Source organism: Apis dorsata, unplaced genomic scaffold (genome assembly GCF_000469605.1).
Source record: "Apis dorsata unplaced genomic scaffold, Apis dorsata 1.3 scaffold_591, whole genome shotgun sequence".
NCBI classification, from domain to species: domain Eukaryota; kingdom Metazoa; phylum Arthropoda; class Insecta; order Hymenoptera; family Apidae; genus Apis; species Apis dorsata.
Genome location: NW_006263796.1, coordinates 476726 through 492852, shown reverse-complemented (window position 1 = coordinate 492852; position 16127 = coordinate 476726). Strand labels below are relative to the sequence as shown.

At 33.5% G+C, this 16127-nt stretch overlaps 2 protein-coding genes across 9 annotated transcripts in view; both read left to right on the top strand.

Annotated features, from left to right (window-relative positions):
• The first annotated feature begins 242 nt into the window (after positions 1-242).
• Positions 243-2514, top strand: LOC102676699 (methylthioribose-1-phosphate isomerase). 2 transcript variants are annotated; one of them, XM_006621152.2, is made up of 5 exons: positions 243-646; positions 1008-1243; positions 1318-1526; positions 1682-1806; positions 1888-2514. In XM_006621152.2, exons 1-5 carry the CDS (start codon positions 515-517, stop codon positions 2167-2169), a joined length of 984 nt encoding a protein of 327 aa, XP_006621215.1. In that variant the 5' UTR covers positions 243-514; the 3' UTR covers positions 2170-2514. The 2 variants fall into 2 exon arrangements, with proteins under 2 accessions (XP_006621215.1, XP_006621213.1); XM_006621150.2 differs by having other exon boundaries at positions 1598-1806.
• Positions 2515-3171: 657 nt separating this feature from the next.
• Positions 3172-16127, top strand: part of LOC102675286 (tropomodulin) — an 87533-nt gene continuing 74577 nt past the window's right edge. For 2 of the 7 annotated variants that reach the window (XR_004151274.1, XM_006621139.2), the window contains exon 1: positions 3178-3775. Coding sequence is in view for 6 of the 7 variants with exons in the window: in XM_006621139.2 (XP_006621202.1) it covers positions 3599-3775 (177 nt within the window). In the remaining variant the exon portion in view is untranslated. Of the gene's footprint in view, positions 3776-16127 lie in introns of all 7 variants that reach the window. The other 5 variants (XM_006621138.2, XM_006621140.2, XM_006621141.2 and 2 more) reach the window with 5 other exon arrangements.

Genomic DNA, 16127 nt, shown 5'->3' with positions numbered 1-16127 from the left:
TTTTTTTTTTAATTTTTTTGAAATAAATGTAACAAATTTATATCGTGAGTTTCATTAATAGCATCAAAGTTATTAATAAAAAATGCTATTTATTTTTTCCCAAATATTGTTTGACTTATTTTAGATATTTCTAGATTTCTTAAAGATTTTCTAAGCTTCGTTGTACATACATTTTCTTAGGATTACCGTAATAATATTGAATAATTTGTCCAATAAGACTTCCGCTTAAAGAGGGTGTTTAGTTAGTTCAGACGTCGACAGATAGCGCTGAATGCGGGGCTAATTCATACATAGGCACAAGATACGTCTGTACACGTGATACCTTCACAGTACGTCGGTAGTGTCGTTACGATAGGCTTCACGGCCATTCGAAGTACACGTGAGCTTCAAATGAACGGAGTCTCGTTTCATTCAGAAACTAAGAAGCCGCGGTTCTGTTAACCGCGTCTCGAATCTGCAAGTATATTGTCACTCAGTGCCTCACAAGACACGTGTTCATATTTGACGGATTAAAATGACGCTTCAAGCGATTAAATGGGAAAATGGCAAGCTAGAAATACTTGATCAAATATTACTACCGGCAATGTCCCGGTATATCTCTGTCAGAGGTGTGGAGGACGGCTGGAAAGTCATCAATAATATGCAGGTATATTACTTATTGATTGAATGAAGGGTGAAAATTTTTATTTCGATCTATGTCGCGTCGATTCTGTTCGCGTTAAATGTAGGTTGTGTACGGGCATAAATGCGAAAGATATGAATTGATATGACATTTCAACGCTTCGATTGACGAACAATAAAAAGCTAAATGCGTTTGAATAGTTAAATTGCAATAAAGAAAACTATAGTAATTTGATTCGCGCGAACAAAATTTTAATTGGAAGAATTAGTTCATTTAAATCGTTTGCCGTGAGTCGATTTATTATTGTTTCAGTAGAGAGAATTAAAGATTTTTTGTATTTTATTAGTTGATTTTTTTTTGATATTTTTTTATTTTTTTGACATAGGTTCGAGGTGCCCCAGCTATTGCTATTGTGGGTTGTTTAAGTTTGGCAACAGAGATCAAGAATGAAAAATATATTGACAAGAAGAGTCTTCGACAAGATGTTGAAGGCAAATTAAATTACTTGGTCTCTGCTAGACCAACAGCAGTAAATATGAAAATAGCGGCCGATGAATTAATTCAACTGGCTAATAAACTCAGTAAAGATGAGACTGTTAATGTAATAGAAATGCAAGAAAGGTATAAGAATTGGTTTAAATCTAGCAAAATTAAATTGTCTTTGATATCATTACTATTAATGATAATGCTTATAGGTTTATCAAAGCCATAGAAGCTATGTTAGAAAAGGATATTGCAGATAACAAAGCTATTGGAGATTATGGAGCTCAAGAAATTTTAAAAAATGTATCTGGGGATAATTTTGTTAGAATTTTAACCCATTGTAATACGGGTAGCCTTGCAACAGCAGGTTATGGCACAGCTTTAGGTGTTATAAGATCGCTTCACAAGAAAAATAGTCTTGGTAATATTTGCATATTTTTTAATTTTTATGTCTTAAATGATAAAATTGTGTAGTACTAATTACCCTTACAGAATTAGCATATTGTTCTGAAACTAGACCATATAATCAAGGAGCACGATTGACTGCATATGAATTAGTATATGAAAATATTCCAGCTACTCTTATCTGCGATGACATGGTGGCAGCACTTATGAAGTCAAGAAATATTTCTGCTGTAGTTGTTGGTGCAGATAGAGTTGCAGCAAATGGCGATACAGCTAATAAAATTGGAACTTATCAAGTAATATATGCAACAATCGTCTTAATTGGGATTTTTTAAATATTTATTGCATACATTATTAATTTTATTTTGTTTTTTTAGATTGCCATAGTTGCTAAATATCACAATGTACCTTTTTACGTAGCAGCTCCCAGAACCTCTATTGATTTCAGTATTCCTAGTGGTGATCATATTATTATTGAAGAAAGACCAGAAAGGGAATTAACTCATATAAATGATCAACGAATCGCAGCACCTGGGATACAATGTTGGAATCCAGCATTTGACATAACTCCGGCTAACCTCATTAAGGGCATTATTACAGAAGTTGGAGTTTACAGACCTCAAGATTTATTGAAATTGAAAACCCATGAGATAAACTAAATAAACTCATAATTACGAGAAAAGAAATCTTTCTGGATACATTTATATGAATGAATCAATCAATGACTTTGATATTATAAAAAATTGTTGATACATCTTTTTATTTAATAACTTCGTGTTATAATAAAATTATTGGCAGGTTACGCTTATTTGAACACATTAAGCTAAATGGACGCAACAAAATGTATTGTGAATATGTGTTTGCGTTCGAATATGCCTTATTGACTTCGCTGTGATTTTTATAAATATATTTATATCTCGAACAAATAGTTGTATTAATATTAAGAGAAAGAAACGAATATTATTGACTGATGAATATTAAATACATAATTGAAACATTTTTAATCGTGTATTGTTCGATGATTTTAGTTAACCTAACTACCATCAGATGGCATGAATGCCTAAACTTTGACAATGTAATACACGCGATTGGCAATTTTTGATTTTCTAACACATAAGCAAATTGATTTCATTGCAAAATAAATTTCATTTATAAAATAAAAAAATGATACGAAACAATTTACATATGGAATAAGAGAAGCAATATTTATTTAAATATATATTATAGAAGAAATTATTTTAAAATAAAATTTTTAAATTTCCTACCGTTAATTGAATTATTGAATTCAGAGTTATACTTTTCAACTTGCGAACTATTAATTCTTCATCACAAATTCTCATCACAAATTTTCATCACAATTATATTTCTTTTCACACAATACACAAAAAATGTAAATAAAATAAATAAATGAATACAGAAAAGAGAATGAAATAAGCAAGTAGGATTTTAACACCGAGGGAAGCCATGTATATCGCAACACTCGATTTTTTCGATAATCGATAAAAGTCTCGCAAGTGTCAATTGTATGGCTTCATGGCGCGTTTCCTTGCAGACATGTTCGAACGTGATCAGTCGTAAGAAATAATTTTAAACGAAGACACCGAATACAGTTGTACCAAAGAGAATAGTGATTCTGATCGAATCGTGATTTGTGGCAAAATATTTATCGCAGTGGTGAACAACGAATTTAACACAGTCACGACGCGTGCACTTGCTTCGGGAAAATTTGAGAATCTATTTTCGCCGTTGAAAGGCGCGCGGGAACGTGTTCGCGACGGATTTCTCAAACCGTGGTGCTTTAGTACGGTTAGTCTCTCCGCTTCGTGCAGTACTTCGTCGATCCTGGAATAGTTTCGTCAGTTATTCATCGAAGTTTTTCGCGTGTTTGTTGTACGAGCCAATTTACAGTCGTTTCGGGCGTATTCATTCACATTCATATCATTCTCGGTGTACATAACCCTCTCCCGTGTTATTTACGTATCAATCGAACGTTGATCGAAATATCGATAATACGCTTCGAATTTTTCTCGAACGGTTAGTTCGTTGATACGATTGTTCAATCTGGAAGCTGATACAGAAAACGCGGGAATGGATGCTATGGACGTCCTCAATCCTGACACTCTGTCAGGGAACAACAAGGATGGTTTCAACAACGAAAACAATGGCAATAACAATGAAGACGACGAGGCGCCCACCGTCGAGGAGACTTACGAGGTTACAACTACCAAACGAAAGACGATTCGGACCAGCTACAAGATCCAAGAAGTAAGTGACGACATATTTAAGTGACACGTGCGATTACGGTAACTGAGATTCGTCGTGACGCCCTGACGTGGGCGTTTATTACAAACACGTCGTGTTCTCTCCATCGCCTTAAATTTCGAATTATGTTTGTTCACTTTAGCTCTCATAAATAATTGTAACGATAATAGATGACGGTATATCAATAAATATATGATCGAATCGAATAACGATTGGAACGTTGAATAAGAATGCATGGATATTTAAGGCGTTTTTTTTTTGGGAATACGATTCGTGTACGCCAAAAATAAACGCCCAGACTTCTGTTCGACGACGCTTAGTCGAAAATCTCGGTTTATTTTGATATATTCGTCAAGGATGACTGGGCGAAATCGACTTATTTCGATTCATGAATTTTCCTGCGATTTATTTATCGATTTTATTTTGCGCATAATTTTATTTAATAATATCCGTCGTGTCCAGCAATGAATAAACTGTATATAAAAACAGAATTCCGAACTTTCATTGGCATTAGCTGCTTTATATCGTGAATACTTTTTTTCTTTAAAATTAACATATTTTATTTCATGATTTCTTTTTTATAAGATATATTACAGATATATATTTTAATGATTAATGATATTTATTGACTAGATGTAATTTATATTTGAGAGTTATTTGAAGTTAGCCAAGTTACATGCAATTAACAGACTTTAGTATTTACTAGTTACGTAATAAATATAGATCAAAAATATTATCGAATGTGGGCGGATCAAAGATGCCATAAATTGAAATGCACAAATTTTTGGTTTAATGGCTAATTTTAAATGGTAATTATTGACGCAATTTTTATTCTCTTTATATAACTATTTTGTATAACTTTATTTTATACATTTATTTTATATATTTTTTTATTTTTATATATTTCTAAGTAAAATTAGCCATTCGTTTGGTTCAATATTTGTGCAAAATTAAAGAATATTTTAATAGTATATAAATTTATATACAACAACAAATATAATAATATATAAATATTTAAAATTCATAGTCAATTTACATGTGTGAAAATTTTTATATATATTTTTCTATGATTATATCATTTTTATTAGTTGTTGATAATAAAATTAGAGGATAAGTTTAATGATAAGTTTAGGTTTTTAGAGATTCTATAAATTTCGATAATTATTTGATAATATTTGGAATGATTCGAGATTTTATTACACATAATATGATTCAAATCTAATTCAGTTTATCCAAGTCTAATGCGTAAAATCGACGTATCGAGGAAAATATATATAAACATAGATTCGAAACCAAATGTAAACTGGACACGATTGTCCACGATTTTTAATTTATAATCTATTTATTAATTCAGAACTAAAAATTACGAAATTATAGGCATCGATAAAACCACGTTTTACACTGCCCATTTCCAAACAGACCATCTAAGAATCTAAGAAAAAGAAACCTTCCATCCCCTTAATGTTCACAGTCCGTTCCCAAAGATTTACATTGGTAAACGAAACGAGAAACATTTTTTCTAACAACAAACGAAACACCGCGTTCTTCAAGAAATCCTACACAAAAAGAGAGAAAGAGAAAGAATAAGAGAGGGGCGAAAATAGAAACGAGCGATTCCATGCGAAATTTCCAGCTTCCTTCTTTTCTCAATTTAAAATTGGGGGAGGGGGCAAGGAAGGAATTGGAACGATTTCCAACGAAGTTGTGCGATCCATTGAGGGTGGTGTCGAGCTTTTAAAAGACAAAAGGGTAGTTCGGGCACGAAATTAAATCGACGCGGCGAAGCGACACGCGGCGCGGGATAAGAAAGATTAGTCGGGCGGCGCGGCGTTTAAATGCAAAATGAGCGGACAACGGGCGCGATTTACTCGGATTCTACGTCATTGTCGGTACGACGACGGTTTTAGATCTGGCAACGGACACGAAACGAGAAGATGGGGGAGGTGGCGTAAATCCGGCCGATGAATGCCCCGCCGAGAATCTCTCGCGATTGGGACTTCCGATTAATGATAATCGCCTTTTGTCCCGCGCCGATTATGCGATGCCTCGTTTCCTGACAAGGTTTACGCGATAGATTTGTTTGTCGATCACGATCCGCTCGTGTTTTGGCCGCTTCCTTCACCGATTTTCCTTTGAGAATCGTGTTTTTCAGTGAAATGAAAAGAAAGTAACTTTGGTATACACATCTTCATTCGATTTATTTCTCTTTTAGAAACAATCAAATTCGATCTTTCTTAAAAATTTTCTCTCCGCAAGAATACAAAATTTCCATCCTCGAAGCAAATATCGAAGCAAGGATAAAAATTCTCTCTCAACAAACACCAAATTTCTCTAAATCAATTTCAACCCTAAGAAAATATTCATCGTTGTTATTCGAAAATAGATATTTCTCAAAAAAAGAACGAAAACGAGACGAAATTTCTCCACGAGGTTTCACCTGGGTCGAAAAGTAGGAAAAGTATTTTCGACGAGTGAAAACAACGAGTTCGATCATGTCCAGATCGGTTTCGCAAATCGGTTTCGCGCCGCGTGGATAAATATTTATTTAAACACGTCGCCGGCCGGGATCTCGCGGAAGGCTTTCAATAATAACTCGGTTCGGATCGGTTGGGCTTGGCAAGAGGATAATTTCAGCCCGCTGTCCCTCTCCTCCGGACGTTCCATATAGACGTGTCGAAGATAGACATAGTTTTGGCCGTCTTGAAGTATTAATCCGTTAGGAACACGTGCACTCCTTCCCTCCTCGAGTAATTCCGACTAAATCATTCCCATCGTTATTATCATTGTCGTGTCGCGAGGGAAGACGTTGAATTATCATTCGCATAAATTTCATCGGTTGGATACAGTTTTCGGGGAACGTTGAAACCGGAGAACGAAGGGGACAGAAACGTTGAAATCGGAGAATCGAACATTGACATTAGATCCCTCCTCCTCCTCCAATCGTCGAAGAATGGCGATCCTCTTCCGGTTAATTAATTAATTTTCGTTCCTCGATCTTGATTTTGAAAAATTTCGTCGAACTGGAGGCCAAGGATTTTTTTGTATTCGAAGAATGTTGCTCGTGCGGGGAGATTTGAAATTTGGTAAAGGTAAAGGGAGAAAGGAAGTTTTTTTTTTTAGAATAGAATAAAAGTTGGAAACTTCTTCTATTCGAGAGTTTAGTCATTTTCCTCGAAACTCGTATTCTGCATAAATCATGCTTATGAATCACATTATGGAAATTAAAAATAAAGCCATGTCAAACAAGTGGAAATAATATTAATATTAATATAATTGATTGATTGTCGAGTAAACATATCTATATTTAATTTATCGCCACTGAAGTGATCAATCAAAAGGTATTTACTTTACTTGGAACAGAAAGTTATAAAGGTTTACTTTCCGCACGATTATTTTTTTACAAAATTATTTAATAATTTCGAAAATCATCTTGCGCAAAATATTAGTCAATAATCGATAGAAATATATTTTTACAATCTCTTATAACTTATAAATATATATTCTTAAAAATAAAATATTTCAAGCATCGAATCTCGAAAAAAAAAAATTAGTTTCTACAATCGAATGACTCGAATGTCGAACAAATCGCGGAAACAATTAAAAAAGAACAAATATGGAACGTCATAGCCTAAGGGATTTCCTCTAAATGAAGATGGATAATTGTCTTTTTTGACGCCCAAAATGAAAGTGTTTAAGTCGAACAAATAGGAGCATCTATAGCTCATATTGCATTACGAAACAGTAACTTTTTAAAAAAAGAAAAAAAAGAAAGTAAAATCGTTTTTATCCACGTTTCTATTCTTGGTCGATAATCGATTTGAAATTGGCGGATCGATTGGAAGGATGTACAATCGATTCGAAGACGATAAATCGTCGTTTCTTGCTGGCTAGAATAGATTCGAGAAATCGAATTGAAGCACTGATGTGCTTTTAAAATAGCACCAAGGTCTGGGCGAGGCTTCGATCAGCATTCGTTTTACGGATGAACATCTGTTAAAAAATATATTTCATTTTGCTCGATTGCTTTTTAAACTTAATTTCTATTTGAAATTTACGTTGTATTATGGTGGATGAAAATAATTTAATAAAAAATGGGTTGCTTTGATCTTTCGGGAGAATTCATTTTGAATTTTTTAGAATTACTCATAATTCATACATTGTTTTTTCGTTTTATTGTTAGAAAAAAAGAAGTGAAAAATTTTGGATATTGGTTATAAAGTGGAATGATAAATATTTGGGGATCGATTAAACCTTTTAATTGATTGATTATTGCTAATTATAAATTCTTTATACAAATTTGAAATAAATATGCATTAGATAAAAGTTGAATGTATTCAGATTTGAATTTTAGTAATTTATATGTTGTTTATAAAAAATTTGTTTCGTGGCAATTTTATACATAATATAGAATTAATCAATTCAATTTCATTTAATAATATTCAATATAGAATTTCTAGATATTTTTAATAGCAAATTCTCTGTAATTAAATTTATTGTTAGTTGAATCGATAAGCTATGTACACAATCAAATTGATATTCTAATTAATACAAAATTAATTGACAATTCGTCAATTACGAACAGCATTAATCATTTTATAAGAAACTTTAACAATTAATTTATCTGAACATGTATTACAATAATCAAAAAATTAGCTCACTGAATAAAATCCTTCGTTTTTTCAAATTATTTTAAGCAATTATAAACAGTTCACGAATAATTTAATATTGGAAGAACCAAACTTGTCAAAATGATGAGTTACAGACTTTTTGGGTTACTAAAAACATACAAATACTCGTGGCAAGATTAATATTAGATTTTGTTGTGATACACAGATCTAACTATATAGGTTTAATTTTACTATCAATTTTAATAAATCATCAAGTATTCGATAGTTTCAATGTTCTTACTTATGAAAAATTATTTCGTATTTATTATGAAATTTTAATTACTTTAAATTTGCTAATTTTAATTTTTTCTTTAACGTTTAATTTCTGAAGAAAATCATTTAGTTTTCAGAGTAAAAACATTAATAAGTTATTCCAAGAATTTTAAGAAATTTATTAGCTATTTATAATATAATAGGCTTACATAATCGATTGATCTCATTAACAAAAATTCTTCGATTTTTTCGAAATCAGTCACATTTCTCCAATATTAAAATTTAGAAATTTATAAAATGTGAAATTTTTCACCTAATTTTTTATCCAAATCCAAATCACTCGAATCATTGAACCCACTTCCACTACCTCCATCATTTATCCCATTTTTATTTAGCTCCATTCAAAAAAAAAAAAAGAAAAGAAAAATGATCTCGTTGTTAAACCACCACGTTCGACGAGAAGCAGATTGCCCGAGGAAATTTATACGGACACGCGGTACAAATACGCGTTAGATGCAAATACGATGGCCGCCGGATCGGTGGTTATTAATCTCTGGTCTTAAGGTAAAAGACGCGAGATTTACGAGGTGGTGCAAGGTCCGCAAGGTGGTCGTCTCCGTGTCATTTTTCCCGCCTCCTCCGTTCATCCATCTTCCGAATCAACGAATTTCCGGTATAGCTGATTACATTAGCATCCGTTCCTAGAAATTTTCACGAATTTCCCACGCAAACGAGAACGCGAAAATTTGGATTATCGGCCAGATTTTAGAGCTCTTTCTCTCTCTCTCTCGTCGAAGTGTAATCACGCGAAACTGCAATGTATATCCATGCTATGTATATCCACGCTTTACAACGCGTAAATTCACGGATTTTGTACGCAGATAGTGAGGATATACGGGGAAGCTATATACGTTGTCATTTCACGTTGTTTTGTAACGTATTTCGTTGTTTTGCGTCGAACGAATTTGTCTCCTTTTTTCTGGTAGATTAAGTTGAATGGGATCGAAATTTATTCGATTTTTTTTTTTTTTGATAATAAAATAAATGTTCATTCTCTTCTTCATCTTCGCGATTTTCACGTTTCCTATTTTTCTTATATTTTTGGGATGGAATTTCGCAATAAAAAAACTCATTGATCCCTCTCCTCCCTTAAAAAAAAATAGAAAATTTTAATAGGATAAAATTCGTGATGGAATAAAATTCACTTTGACCATTGAAAATATTTTAATGAGATATTTTAATAAGGTTAACCACCTTCGATTTCACACTTTGGCAACAGCAAACAATAATAATAAAACGAGAAGAATGTTAACGCGCAATAAAACGTTACGGGAAATTCGCTTTCGAAATATCGATCGGTTTAATCCCACTTCAATCCCGCTTCGCATTTTGAAATCAATTTAACACTTTCATCCATAAAATGGGGATGCGACAGAATCGGATCCCCTTCCCCCGCCTACCTGGCAAAGGAAAATCTCTTTGAGTGATGTAATTCCGGAAACGGAAGCGACAGGAAGGGATCGGTTTTCCCTCGAAGCGCCAGGGAATAATTCAACGGTTGCCAGACAAACAAATAAGTGGAAATTACGATGATTAATCGAACGTCAGGAGCAACGACGAATAATTTGCACGACGACGAATTTCGCGAATCTCTAAAGAGCTATCCACGTTTCTATTTCTTTATGAGACTTTATTCGATTCTCGTTTTAATCGCTTTTATTTCCAATTTTCATCACACTCTCCTTTCTTCGTCCTTTCGTCTCCCTTTTCCTTTGTTTCTCTCAATCGGGAAAAATTAATTAATTAAATCGATACGAGTTGTGGATGAAAAATAGGTAAGTAATAGATAGATAGATAGAGAGTTGGGGTATAGGGAGACGAATCCAATCTTCGCGTGACTAATTATTCCACAGTCTTAATTTGTGACTCGTGTGACAGTGAGCCGCGAGATTTATGGTGGAGGTTGGTTACTCTGAAACGTTTAGTAGATTTGTCATAACGATGTTACTTTGTGATTCGATGCGCAATCCTAATGACAAGATATGCTCTCCCTGTTAACACCCTTGAAACGTTTAGATTAGCGTTTAAATTAAATTTTAGATACATGGTGGCTGTTTTTATCGTAAGGAAAAATGTATTTATAAGTAATTTTTTTTTTTTAGAAAGATTAAAACAGAGATAATTATTTCACGGAGATTAAATTAATTTTATTGGGGGGAATCAAAGTATATTAAATGACGAATGATTAAGTATTTTTTAAAAAATAGATTAAGAAGTAAAGATAAAATTGAGACTAAAACGGATTTTAAATGAATTAAATTATAAATTGTTTCATAGAATTATTTTCAATGATTAGAAACTAATTTTGTTAGAAAAGTAGAATGAATTTTTTAATTTGTTAAGAATGATTATGCAAATTAAATAAAATGATAAATAGGATGAGTATTATACTTTTACATTTTCATACTGTGCTGATAGTGCTAAAATAAGTAGGATGTTGGAAACCTATTAAAAAAGGAAACTTACATCAGGAAACCTTATAGTATTAATTGCAAGAACTTGAAAGCCTTGAGAGGTCAAATTACAAGTTACGAGACACGATTTTTTTCTCACATCACGTGGAAAAGAAAATTTCAAACAATTTAATTAACGAAGCAAAGAAGATATTTTTTTTTTTTTATACAACACTTTTTTCTCAAGGAATTTCATAGAATTGCATCAATGCATTTATAAGGAAAAATAAGTTTCAGTCTGACTATGAACGAACTTTGTCTACTTACGCACCGTTTCCTTATACCATTTTAATTCTCTTAATGTTTCCTTTCCTTTATAGAATTCTATACTATAATGCACATATTATTTTCATCTTTTATTTCTAAAAATAACAATATCCACTACACAACAAAGTTAAAAAGTTTTCTTCATAAAATTCGAAGAATACGATTTATGACATTTAATCGTATTACAACTTGATAACACAGATATATAAAATTTATTTCCAAATTAGAATTGCAAAAGATATTTTATTGCAAAATTTATTCCCGCCCGGAAAAATGAGATTTGCACAAATTACGAATCGATAATTTTAATGGAAAAATAAGTTTCTATTGTTGCTATTTCTCGGAAAATCTGGCGACCACCTGATCGCTACGTGTTCCTCGGGCTACGTAGATAACATACCGTTACGTAGAAAGAAACGACGTGTAATCACACGCATCCGTATACTCGTGGATCGCGAAATTCTTGGCACAGGCCGAGGTGTCTTGACAAAAATCTCGCCTTGCGTTTAGGTCGGCCGACCTTGCGCCTCGAGGAGCATAAGGTGACGACATCGTGGTCTCCGCAATTCACACCTTCGATAAAATTCTAAGCATTTGTAAATTGGCAACGAGCGAGCAAAGTGACGTTGTCGAAACGAAACTGTATCGTTTCGTGGAACGATTCTTCTTTTTCTTTTTTTTTTTGATGACGCGTTGATGAATATAAAAGTGTAGGAGGAAGGCTTTTGACTTGATTGTGACAAGGGAAGATTCCATTGAATCTTCATTGAAATAAATAATATATACAATTTGATATTGTATGTATTAAATTGTTACTTTTATTGAATCGTTTTGAAAGAAGTATTTTATGAAATTTTTTTTTTTTTATCGTTAAATATCGAAATAACGCGTTTCGACTTATAAATGTCGGCAATGATCGCGTTTCGTTGAATTCTCATTGTCAGTTTTGCAATTTACCGTTTGGCCTAAAATTGTACCGGCGATTGTAAATCGTGGCGATTACGAGATCGATGGCCCCTTGCGAGGCCGGTGAAGTGTGGGTCGACGATTTTGGCGGAAGCATTAATCGGTCATGATGACATCATCGTGGATAGAAGCCGCACAAGGTCGTGACAGCACCAGTGATGCTGTCACGAATAATTTGAGCATGTTCAATTCATGGTGTAACACTTTTAGCAACGATTTCCGACATGATTTCCTTTTATTTTAACGTCAATATTTTTTTTTTTTACTGAAATTTGTTGATGATATTTTTATTATCTTCTTTGACTTATCATTATCCCTCTATTCTTTTCGCTAGAATTTTATTTTTTTTAGTTTAGAAGTTAATAATAATTAAATTTGTTTGTCTTAAGAAATTGAAGAATAAATTTTCATTCGTTAGTTAGTAGTAGTACATTTTTATATTTATTACATTATGGAACAATTCAGGTATATATTATTTAAAATAGATTATACATGAGTTTATCCATAAATTTATCATCTTCCTCAAAATAATTGTATTGTAAATTATATAACTCTGAAAATGTGTGAAATTTTCTTATCTTCTTATCTCTAATTTCTTATCTTAATCCAAATGCGCCAGAGTTGATAAATTTCCATCAATCAAATTTCCATAAACAATTTCTTTGACAAACGTTCTTTCTCGAACAAAATTTCTCAACACATAGACCGACAATTTGAAATTTTGTAATTTTTGAAATTCTGAAAAAACGTGAGAAAATTTCTGGAAGCAACGATCGGTCGGTGGTGGGTCGGATATTTCGAATCGACGACGTTTTACGGATGGCGCGGTTTTCGTGACGTCGACAACTGCGTCCGTTTCATCGGCGATTTCCACGTCATTGCTCGCGGCCCTAACTTTATTTATACACGCCGTAAGATAGGCGCTCGTTACTATTTAGACCTGTTGCAGTCGGAATTGGAATTCCCGTTGCAGATGCGTCTCGCTTGCCAACGTATTTTCCAATGTGAATTACAACGAAGTCGATTCGTCGAGCTGAAATATTTAAATATATAATAAAATTCAGATGAACTACGTTGCGCGAAACTTATATTATTTGAGAAATCTATTTGTTCCAAAATGAGGAATTTTGACAAGAAAAATTTTTTTTATGGAATTTAATCGACTACGAAAGCTGTACAGATCATTCACCTGTATAGCGACGATGGTCAGAAATAGCCATTATTTCGCTCTTGGCATTGATAGCGACATAAACAAATTTTGTTTATTTTGCAGAAATCAAATTTTATCGTGTAACAGCATAACTACATATATATATATATATATATGTAATTTATAACTTGCATATTACTTCCTCCTATTAGTTTCGCGCCAAGTTTGATAAAGGGATACACGAATTTACAATTAGACGCTTCTAAAATTATTTAATCATTTATATAACAAGATGGAATAAAGAAATATAAATGGATAAATAAATAGATTTCAAAAATTTTCAATGTGAAAAATTCCTGCGCGTCATAAAAATTATGAAAAAAAAATTATTCCCTTTTTCATTTCCCACATCGTCTTTTCTCAACAATCACTGGTAGACATTAAATAACGAACGAAATCTATGGTGAAATTAAAATCGACGTCGTCATATTTTTTCCTTGACCGATTTTAATATTTAATCGGTAACGAAATTTATCCTGAAACTCCACCTATTTCGCAAATTTCACAATGTTGTACGCGATTATCGGCGCAAACTGCAGCGGTGGTGAATAATAGGTCGGAAATGGAGTAGGGTCGAGTAAATAGGGTGGCCTTTATTCGGGGGGAGGGGCGATCCTGAATGAAATGCGCCACTTGGCAAGCCCGAGTAACGCCGGCACGTCATAAGATGTACCGTGCAACGTCTGAGGAAGAAGCGAGATCAAACGTGGAAGCGTAACATTGTTGGATGGAACACTTTAAGGGTAAATTTTAGCGTGAAAACGCATCATCGGCCATGATTTAGATCGTGTGAATGAAAGTTAACGTTAAACGGGAAATTTTTAAGTAGTAGTGGAAGTAGAAGAAGAACTTTCAGATCTTAATCTTGCTCAATTGCAAGAGCGAAAGGGATGATTTTTCGCATCTTCTCGTGTTATCCGCGTTTCTAAAATCGTAAAATTCTGTTATTCTAAATTAAAATTTACTCAGAAGAAATTTTCTTTTGATCCTGATCGTGTTACGATAACTTTATTCTTTTTCTTAAATTTAAAAATTTCAAAAAAAATATGATATAAAATACATCGTTAGATTTTTCGTCGATTAAAAATTTGATACGAGATTAATGAACGCAGGGAAAACTTTCCAAATCTTAAAATACTATTTTATAAATCCATTGTCACTGTTCCAATCCAAGGAAACTAGCGCCAAATTACCACTTGATCCGATTTCCATCTTAAAATAATAATTCGAACAGGCAAACTCAATCAATCTATTGTAAACTTTCTTCTCTAAGATAAAAGAGAAGCTCAGAGATCCAACTTGTTCAAACCTTGTCCATCCTCCTCCCAAACTTCCTCCAAACCTTCTCGAAATATCAAACCATATTTCTTTCAAACGAAATAAATCGGGGCGGAAAAAATAAACCCGCGCGTCAAGCTGAAACGAATTCGATAAGTTTCGCCTCGTTGATCGGGAACCAGAAGATCGCGCCTCTGTTGGAGGATCCAGGGGCAATTTGGGCCGAGTTGGCTTATCGAGCGAATAGAAAGGGAGAGTGTGCGAATCCGAAGACGAGGCTAGGGCAGCTTAATGCTTCCGTTTTGGTTTCTGGTCGATGCCTCTGGCGTCTCAATTAGCGAGACACCACCTCTCTCTCTTTCTCTGTCTGTCTGTCTGTCTATCTATCTCTCCTCCTCCTCCTCAAATCACGTTGGTTGGGTGTGCTCGGTCATGCTCGACGCGATTCGTGGCCGATTCTCGAAATAGATCCGCTTCGTTGTCCGTCCTCTCACCACCTTATCCTTTCTCCTCCTTCCTTTCGGCCCATGAATCTGCCGCGAATTGATAGCTCCCCTGTCGTACGAGTCTTATTTGGCTTCGTCCCGTGTGAAATCGATGAAGACGCGCGTATGTAAGCGATTCGTTTATATACGGAGGGTTTGAAAGATGGTAGGCGATGGTGGACAGGAGGGGGGAAGAAGTAGTAGAAGTAGTTTTTAGAAATGTTTTAGGGAATTTAGTGAATTATTATTTATTTGATAAAATAAATAGGAAGGGAAAAGTTGAGGAAAGTATATAATATTGGGAATATAAGTGGTAATTGTCGAAACGATTTCAAAAGGAAGTTGTTATACACGATAAATAAGAGAGCGCGTAATACGAGTGAAATTCAAATAGAGTTTTGCGCATTATGAAGTTTGAATTTATGTCTATTGTGTATATATTTATGGAGATAAATGAGGAAGAGTGAAAATGAGAGTTTTAGAGTTTCGTTGATGTGTACGTAGCTTTAGAGGATAGAATGACTCCCTTGAATGCAACTGCATTAAAGATAAACAATGCATAATTAGCGAAAGTTTAGAAAGGAGAAGACGGAATTTTAGAGAAAAGAGGATGTATAAGAAAGAATGGGCTCGTAGAGAGAAAATTGCAATGGGTATACAAGAATTTCTTGTATATTAATTATTATTTTTCCATATTTGATTAAAAAAATTGTATTATAAAATATTTCACAAAATTTTGTCACTGTTTTTGTTTCT